This window comes from Poromitra crassiceps, assembly GCF_964638095.1.
Source record: "Poromitra crassiceps genome assembly, chromosome: 10".
Lineage (NCBI taxonomy): Eukaryota > Metazoa > Chordata > Actinopteri > Beryciformes > Melamphaidae > Poromitra > Poromitra crassiceps.
Genome location: NC_139631.1, coordinates 16968501 through 16978500, shown reverse-complemented (window position 1 = coordinate 16978500; position 10000 = coordinate 16968501). Strand labels below are relative to the sequence as shown.

The 10000-nt window shown below is 48.5% G+C and overlaps 1 protein-coding gene across 2 annotated transcripts in view; it reads right to left on the bottom strand.

The window, feature by feature from the left end:
• Positions 1–10000, bottom strand: part of sema6a (sema domain, transmembrane domain (TM), and cytoplasmic domain, (semaphorin) 6A) — a 151255-nt gene that overhangs the window by 44416 nt on the left and 96839 nt on the right. For both annotated transcript variants that reach the window (XM_083644275.1, XM_083644276.1), the window contains exon 7: positions 1554–1644. In XM_083644275.1, coding sequence (XP_083500401.1) covers positions 1554–1644 — 91 coding nt within the window. The remainder of the gene's footprint in view (positions 1–1553; positions 1645–10000) is intronic.

Genomic DNA, 10000 nt, shown 5'->3' with positions numbered 1-10000 from the left:
GAAAAAGTCAGTCTAGCATTGAGACATGCTTGTAACAAAAAAAAAATCATTGTCTTAAGATCACTGTGGCAGAAATGCTGCAAAACACTTGACAAAGGTCCAGTGGGACCGAAACGTTGTGTTTGATGATTAAGAAATCTTCCTTCAAAACTAAAAAAAAAAAAAAGAAGTCAAGTGCAGTGATCAAGAGTGAAACGCACAAAGCCACTAAGTGATTCCTGTTCTCGGTGGCTATAACAAACATGATTCAGATGGCCCAGACAGGATGAAGCATGCAAACAGAACAGACTCTCTGATGGAGAACAAACACTCTACACACTTAAGCATGTCGCACATTGGTGATTGGTCACTCGCATAAACACAGTTTTACTGTACACGCGAGCACAAAGTGACTGCACGGCACTCACACACACACACACACACACACACACACACACACACACACACACACACACACACACACACACACACACACACACACACGCACACACACAGTCCTGGAGCTCCACAAAACCCACAGTCACACAGGCGCGCGCACGTAACACACATGCTACACACACGGGACGCGAAGACTATACACCACCAGCATGACCTCAGCCTGCCTTGGCTATAACCACAGTGGAAACTCAAACTACATAATTGAAAGGATAGCAGTCAGAGGAACCCTCTTGATTACTCAGTGCTTCCAACTCGCTCCAAGCGGCTCTGCTACGCATTAACTGGTCAACCTAGGCGTTTACTCTCCTCCTCGGGTTTAAACGCAAAGGGACAGCACATACTCCCATAAATCGGCTCGCAGCAAATATGAATGGGGGCTGAATGTCTTTAGCAGCCCGCGGGTCGGTTGCATCAGAAGGATCGCAGCACCCCGCCAACGGAAAGCTGACTCATTCGGCTTCCATCCATTTGTGATTTATTTTTAATCTCATGCATTTTAGAGAAAGGGAAAGAGCGACAAAGAGGGTGGTGGTGAGAGAGACGCATAGAGAGAGAGAAGAAGAGAGAGAATAACCTATTTTTTCAGCCTGTTACCACAATATCATCTTGATGCGTTTTCCAAAGAGCTCTAACAAGCAGTGAATTCCTGACTCGGAGCAAATGCGGCGCAGAGTTCAACCGTTTGCTCTAGTGCGTGTAACAGAGATTGGTTTTTATTCTTGACACGCTGTCAGAGTATTGCCATTAGAATAAACCGCAGGGTATTAAGAACAATATTAAATACAACCGCAACTAATCCCCATGCGCAAATAGACTCAACTTTCCCATCTAGCTCAAACATGTTCCAATGTTTAATAACTGCAGATAGGGGGGAAATCGGGGATTAATGTTTCTGCCTCGTGGCGTTCAATGATCCAGTAGCATCGCTAATGGCAACTTGTAAACACTTCCCGTCACTGTTTCTCTCATGTTCAACCATGGGACAGGAGACAAAGACAATCCCAAATCTCAATGAAGGTGGAATATTTTAACACAGATAAATTATGTAAAAATGGAGGTTGTGGATTTGACATACACAGGAGAAAGAGTTGTAAAATACATTAGTTTCATCTTACCAGCGAAGAGGGCGACGTTGGCGTGCTTGGCGTCATAGGGGCAGCGCGCCATCCCACTGATCTCCTCTCCCAGAGCCTCCAGGGTGTCCATCTAGAGGCACAGATGAGGTCAAAGGTCAACACCTTTCTGTAATGATACACTGGGAGTAAAATACAACCAAGGAAGGAAATTGGAATCGGGGATGCTGGATTGAGTGGGAAAGAATAAACTCAAATGCCCTTATTGACATGAATTAACTGCTAATTGCTAACAAGTAAGTATTGCAGGAGATGAGGCTCTATGCATTGCTGCAAAGCACTGTTTTAGAGGAGAGGAAGGAGGGGAGTCAGAGGAAATACTCCCCAGACAGCTATGGTGCCCAGGCCAGGAATGCGTCCATTCAAACTTGACCTATCCCCACACTCTGTGGATGCCTCTCTGGTGTCCTACTGAGAGGTTCAAAGCAGCACATTTGGGAGTATGTGGGAAACTGTCACTGAGGGACAGCGGAGAAAAACAGACATTTTCCACGGCAGCGTTTCACACTAAGGGTGGATGTGACTTGCTTCCCCCTGTCATCCTTTATCATTCAACTGTAGCAGTGTTGCAGAGGAGTTTTCACAACCCTTCAACTATAGCAGTGTTACAGAGGAGTTTTCACAACCCTTCAACTGTAGCAGTGTTACAGAGGAGTTTTCACAACCCTTCAACTGTAGCAGTGTTACAGATGAGTTTTCACAACCCTTCAACTGTAGCAGTGTTACAGATGAGTTTTCACAAGCCTTCAACTGTAGCAGTGTTACAGATGAGTTTTCACAAGCCTTCAACTGTAGCAGTGTTACAGACGAGTTTTCACAACCCTTCAACTGTAGCAGTGTTACAGATGAGTTTTCACAACCCTTCAACTGTAGCAGTGTTACAGAGGAGTTTTCACAACCCTTCAACTGTAGCAGTGTTACAGATGAGTTTTCACAACCCTTCAACTGTAGCAGTGTTACAGAGGAGTTTTCACAACCCTTCAACTGTAGCAGTGTTACAGATGAGTTTTCACAACCCTTCAACTGTAGCAGTGTTACAGAGGAGTTTTCACAACCCTTCAACTGTAGCAGTGTTACAGAGGAGTTTTCACAACCCTTCAACTGTAGCAGTGTTACAGATGAGTTTTCACAACCCTTCAACTGTAGCAGTGTTACAGAGGAGTTTTCACAACCCTTCAACTGTAGCAGTGTTACAGAGGAGTTTTCACAACACTTCAACTGTAGCAGTGTTACAGAGGAGTTTTCACAACCCTTCAACTGTAGCAGTGTTACAGAGGAGTTTTCACAACCCTTCAACTGTAGCAGTGTTACGAAGAGTTTTCGCAACCCTCAGGACACATCTCTTTAGCCTATTTACCCTGGTGCTTTCCCCTGTGCTGCCTTGGAAAGTCAGTGTTTTCACTCTGAATAAATGGGTCGATAAAACTGGGCGAGCACAGGGACCTGAGCAGGGAATGGAAGAAATTTCACCAAGCCAAAGTACATGTAGGATTTAAATAGCAGATAATAGTCTTAAGTTCATGTTTTGCAGACACAACTTTGCGTTGCCAGTGCTAAGAGCTATTCCTTGGGCTAGCAGCCATTCCCTGAGCAGGTGTTGCAGGGAAAATACGCATTTTAAATCCACTACTTAGACTGAGTGGTCTTGCCTTAGGAGGACTGCGGTTGTATTAAAACATGGAACTAATCTTGCCATGCAGAGACTCACTAGTTCCCGGAGCTATTTGAGGCCTAATGTTAAGAAAACGGGTCTCCTCTACAGGGTTGAGTGGGATGGGGACGATCTGTATGAATTGGAATTTAGAAGATTTTCTTGTTTTGTTCCCAGTTCGGATTTAGTGCGACTGGCAGAGCATGGCAGAGCATGGCAGAGGATCAGATGTGGGTCAAAGGTCACTATCATCCCACCGTGGGTAGGCTTGTCTCCCTCAGCAGGCCGGAGGGCACACTCTAGCCCTGGCTGAAGACCAAGAACACACACACACACGCACGCGAGAAGAGAGGCTATACTGCGGTGACCAGAGGCTGAGGTCAAGGGAGACTACTGAACACGCTACAGAGTTCACAATAGGCTACATAGTCATTTTTCTTCTCTATATCTCTCTCTCTCTCTCTCTTACACTGTCTTTCTCTCTCTCTCTCTCTCTCTCACTCGACAAAGAGGAATGTAGCTTGCCAAGACAGTAAAGCGCTTACGCCGCCCTTTCTGGTCTCCAAACAGGTCATTTTATTTTCTATTCCTGTCTCGGCGGAAACGGTTATCATCTGCCCACTAAAAAGGTCACACACACTCCGGCGCAACGCTGGAAAAGCCTGCCAGAGAAATTGTTGAGGCTGATCCTGGCAGCGAAAATTACAAGTGACCTTTTATATAGAAAATAGGCAGAACCACCAACAGCTGTGCATTTCTCCATCTCCCGTTCTGTCTGTTTCTGCAGACATGATAGAATAATGTAAGGATGCAGGCTGTTTTAAAGATATATAGCATTAATAGAGGGGGCGGGGCAACTGTAATTATAGGTTGGGCGGAGTTAATGATAAGGGGCGTGAGTAGCCGGAGGTCCGGTACACATACTGAATCAGAGTTACACTGGAGGCTGCGTGTGTTTCTCAGTTGAGCTTGATGTCAGCATCTTCTGTGTCCGCTTCTACCTAACAAGTGGTACACACTGCTCATCTCTCTCTCTGACATATCCCACAAACACACACTCATATCTCTCACGCTACAGCATCCCCTTCCCCCCCTCCACCTCCATCTCCCCCTGTTCATTTCAGCGAGGCGAGGCAGTGACCTCTGTCTAGCGGCTTGGCTGGCTGTCAGTGATCTATTCCTGCTGTTTGAATGGGAGGAAGAGACTCCTGGGCCAGCCACGGATATATGAGTCCAATCTCCTGTCAAACTAGCATGTACAGAGTAAGAGCAGACAGCTACACACACTCAAGCACGCAAACACTCGCTTTCATGTTGTTAGCCTTGTCCCAAGCAATATCCAATATTTAAAGCGAGGCAACCGTAATCCATAAAACTGCCATATTGAACCATAACATTTTTAAGCATTAACATAAAGAAGTCTGATGTTTGGAAGGCTGAGTGGATTTTTTTTTTTACATTGTTTACCAGGCAAAAACCTATTATGCTGTCAGCTCCAGTAGCTGAGAAACACAGCAACAAGACAAAACACAAACAATTCAAAGTAATGGCGCTGTTGTCCCACCTCCTCAGCGCTGCCTGAACAACAGACTGCACTGTAGGGAGCTAGCTTAGCACATGAAGGTACAGTAACCTTGGCTTGGGGTGTAGTGCATCGAGATGAATTAATTACTTCAACAGCTCACTGGTGCTTTCCATAGGCTATATGCTAATTAATTAGACAAACAGAACGTAAAGCTACAGCATCCAAAGCATGCCCATCAGGAGCGTTATAATTGGTTCAGCGTCAGCTTCAGTCCACAGGGTGAGGGACACGTTCTGCTTCTCCGTCTGTGTTATTTTTATGACTATACTCGTTTATTAACCATATTTGTCATAGCTGTGGGATTTTTGAAATCTTAGTGAGGACAAAGCCAGGGTAAACTGAGCCAGTGTCCCAATTACATGTATTAACTGTATGCTTGAAACGGTTGGACTTTTTCTCAGCTAGAATAAATAATAATAAGCATATTATGTGCTTTAGCTATGGGCTATTCCTGAATGTATTCAACAACATCGAGAACGGCCTTCCACAAATCATCTAATAGTGATAATGTCAATGATTTTCCTGGTCCATGATTTTGTCCTTGTGAATTTGGTGTTAGAGAGGACAGCCACTGACAGAGATTAATCGTTAGAAAGGAGAAAAGGTGGAAAGAAATAGTAATACTTAGGAAACCACATTCAAGCATGTATACAGTTTAATCCAACAACCGCTAAAATAGAAGAGGCAAAGATAACAGCATTCATATTTTATTCACTATTAACTTTCTTCTATATGGGCGCATTAATAAATCTTCCAGGATGCTGACTTACAGCTGGGTTGAGTTTCCAACACATTTCTTTGAAGTCAACCCGTACAGTAGGCTATTTCCACCAGCCTCCCCTTCTGTATCCATACAGGCCACAAGGTCACACCTGGGCAAACCAAATGGGGACACTTCTCCCTGGGACAGTAATAACCATGGCCCATTTATTTCCCTGCAACCTGTTCTGAGCCCAGGGAGGCTGAACCCTGCCTGCCACTGACCAGCTCCTACACACTGGGTCTGAACCCTGCCTGCCACTGACCAGCTCCTACACACTGGGTCACCCTGCCTGCCACTGACCAGCTCCTACACACTGGGTCTGAACCCTGCCTGCCACTGACCAGCTCCTACACACTGGGTCACCCTGCCTGCCACTGACCAGCTCCTACACACTGGGTCACCCTGCCTGCCACTGACCAGCTCCTACACACTGGGTCACCCTGCCTGCCACTGACCAGCTCCTACACACTGGGTGAACCCTGCCTGCCACTGACCAGCTCCTACACACTGGGTCACCCTGCCTGCCACTGACCAGCTCCTACACACTGGGTCACCCTGCCTGCCACTGACCAGCTCCTACACACTGGGTCACGCTGCCTGCCACTGACCAGCTCCTACACACTGGGTCTGAACCCTGCCTGCCACTGACCAGCTCCTACACACTGGGTCTGAACCCTGCCTGCCACTGACCAGCTCCTACACACTGGGTCACCCTGCCTACCACTGACCAGCTCCTACACACTGGGTCACCCTGCCTGCCACTGACCAGCTCCTACACACTGGGTCTGAACCCTGCCTGCCACTGACCAGCTCCTACACACTGGGTCACCCTGCCTGCCACTGACCAGCTCCTACACACTGGGTCACCCTGCCTGCCACTGACCAGCTCCTACACACTGGGTCACCCTGCCTGCCACTGACCAGTTCCTACACACTGGGTCACCCTGCCTGCCACTGACCAGCTCCTACACACTGGGTCACCCTGCCTACCACTGACCAGCTCCTACACACTGGGTCACCCTGCCTACCACTGACCAGCTCCTACACACTGGGTCACGCTGCCTGCCACTGACCAGCTCCTACACACTGGGTCACAAACTGAGGGCTCTGCAACTGCAACGATTCACTCGGGGTTCAAGCGAGACTACTCGGCGTCGGTCTCGTCTACTATTAGAGGTAAGATGTGATGCATCGATATCAAATTTAGACTGTTTAATAACAATCGAAAATCTTGCTCGTAGCTGCTTTAAATATTTTTGTATGGGACAATGAAAGGACAGATTGACCAATAAATACAATCTGCACGTTACACAATACCAGGCCTTTGGCCTTTGATACATACAAATGTATTGGGACATTGCGGTCAAAATGTAGGACAGCAAGGCCAAAACCTCAACAAAATACAATATCCTAATGAGAAAAATGAAGTAAGAACGCAGCAAAGTGACAGTAAATTAATTTTGTGTATTCCATCCGATTTTCCTTACTGATGTACACTATGTGGATCAAACAGCCTCACCCAAATGTTGTAGAATAGTACGGCTCCATTATACATTTGTGTGTGGTTGTGTTTGCAACGGTGTTGATGCATTTGAACCATGTTGATGCACTAAACACATTTCCATTGCAAAGACAGGGATTTGCCAAAACAGCGCTTCCCCCCGTGCAGTTCAGTCAACCGTTACCTAGCATCACCTGGGACCCGCTGATCCCCCTGCTCCGCCCGGCAACAGGTGATGTAACCGACACCAGCCATATATCAGCCCAGCTGGATAGGGCTTTTTTTATTACAGCACAGCAAGGGAGTGACAGAGGGAGAAAGCAATAGAGGGGAAGATGGTGGGAGCAGTGGAGGGAGAGAGATGAATTACTGTAAGGTTGGCAGGAGGAGAGGAGAGCAGGAGGAGAGCAGGAGGGAGGGAGTGAGGGAGGATGAGTGGAGTGTTTTAGTGAGGAGCCGAGGGAGAGGCCTGTGACACGGCTGACAAGGTGTCTGTCTGTCCTGTTTCTGTCTGTGTGTGACTGTGTTTGTGTACACAGGAGCCAGCACTACCAACACAAGCTCACACTACAGATGGACTCCAGGGGAAGGAAGGGTGGAGGATGGAGGAGTAGAGACGGTAATGAAGACAGAAAAGAGATAGAATGGTAAAAGAACAAATCAGAAGGAGAAAGAGAACAGTGGTGAGAAATGAAGCGGTAACAAGGCAGGAAAGAACACAGATGAAAAAGCAAGCTGGTAGAAGAGAGGGCATGGGGTCTCGCTGGCTTGGGCAGGACTCAGGACCATTTGTTTTGCCCTCCCTGCCCCCTCTCTCACCCCTCTCCACCTCACCTCCTACCCCCCAAACCAACACCCACCCCCTCTCCACCTCACCCCTACCCCCCAAACCAACACCCACCCCCTCTCCACCTCACCCCTACCCCCCAAACCAACCCCCACCCCCTCTCCACCTCACCCCTACCCCCCAAACCTCCCCCACCCCTCTCCACCTCACCCCTAGCCCCCAAACCAACACCCACCCCCTCTCCACCTCGCCTCCTACCCCCCAAACCAACACCCACCCCCTCTCCACCTCACCCCCTACCCCCCAAACCAACCCCCACCCCCTCTCCACCTCACCCCCTACCCCCACAAACCTCCCCCACCCCCTCTCCACCTCACCCCCTACCCCCCAAACCAACCACCCACCCCCTCTCCACCTCACCCTCTACCCCCCAAACCAACCACCCACCCCCTCTCCACCTCACCCCCTACCCCAAACCAACCACCCACCCCCTCTCCACCTCACCCCTACCCCCACAAACCTCCCCCACCCCCTCTCAACCTCACCCCTACCCCCAAACCAACCCCCACCCCCTCCTAGCGTTGTTGATTAATGTGGGATGAGGCTGGCCCCGAAACAGAAGCTCTTTTCAGCGCTGTCACACTGGGGAGATGGAGAGGCAAACTGTGGCCAAGGTGGATCTAACCACAAATACACATACACACACACACACACACACACACACACACACACACACACACACACACACACACACACACACACACACACGCAGACACACGCGCGCGCACACACACCCTTTCCGCCAAGCAGTGCGGATGAGCCCAGCGGGCCATCAAAGGCCTGGTATCTGCCCAGAGAGTCTGCCAGCTTGCCAGCAGCACAGCACAGCATGTGTGTGTGTGTGTGTGTGTTTGTGTGCATGTCTTTCTGTTGATTAATTTGTTTATGTGTGTGCATGTTTGTGAGGTGCACATTTGTGTGTTTGTATGTCTACATGTGTTTTTACACATTGTGGATGTGTTTCAACAGTACATACTTGTGTATTTCCATGTTTGTTTTTAAGAGGTGCAGCCACTTCTATAACTGACTTTGTGTGTCTGTCCATCCATCCTTCCGTCCTTCCATTATGGCCTGGACCGTCCTTCCGTCCGCTATGTCACTGTGTCTGTCCTGTGGGCCCCAGCCCCACAATCGTCAATCGTCAATTGGTGGGGCTGTCCTTCCATCTGTTATGACACAGACCGTCTGTCCATCTGTCCGTTATGACACAGACCGTCTGTCCATCTGTCCGTTATGACACAGACCGTCTGTCCATCTGTCCGTTATGACACAGACCGTCTGTCCATCTGTCTGTTATGACACAGACCGTCTGTCCATCTGTCTGTTATGACACAGACCGTCTGTCCATCTGTCCGTTATGACACAGACCGTCTGTCCATCTGTCTGTTATGACACAGACCGTCTGTCCATCTGTCTGTTATGACACAGACCATCTGTCCATCTGTCCGTTATGACACAGACCATCTGTCCATCTGTCTGTTATGACACAGACCGTCTGTCCATCTGTCTGTTATGACACAGACCATCTGTCCATCTGTCTGTTATGACACAGACCATCTGTCCTTCCATCTGTTATGACACAGACCGTCTGTCCATCTGTCTGTTATGACACAGACCGTCTGTCCATCTGTCTGTTATGACACAGACCATCTGTCCATCTGTCTGTTATGACACAGACCATCTGTCCTTCCATCTGTTATGACACAGACCGTCTGTCCATCTGTCTGTTATGACACAGACCGTCTGTCCATCTGTCCGTTATGACACAGACCGTCTGTCCATCTGTCTGTTATGACACAGACCGTCTGTCCATCTGTCTGTTATGACACAGACCATATGTCCATCTGTCTGTTATGACACAGACCGTCTGTCCATCTGTCCGTTATGACACAGACCATCTGTCCATCTGTCCGTTATGACACAGACCGTCTGTCCATCTGTCCGTTATGACACAGACCATCTGTCCATCTGTCCGTTATGACACAGACCGTCTGTCCATCTGTCCGTTATGACACAGACCGTCTGTCCATCTGTCCGTTATGACACAGACCGTCTGTCCATCTGTCTGTTATGACACAGACC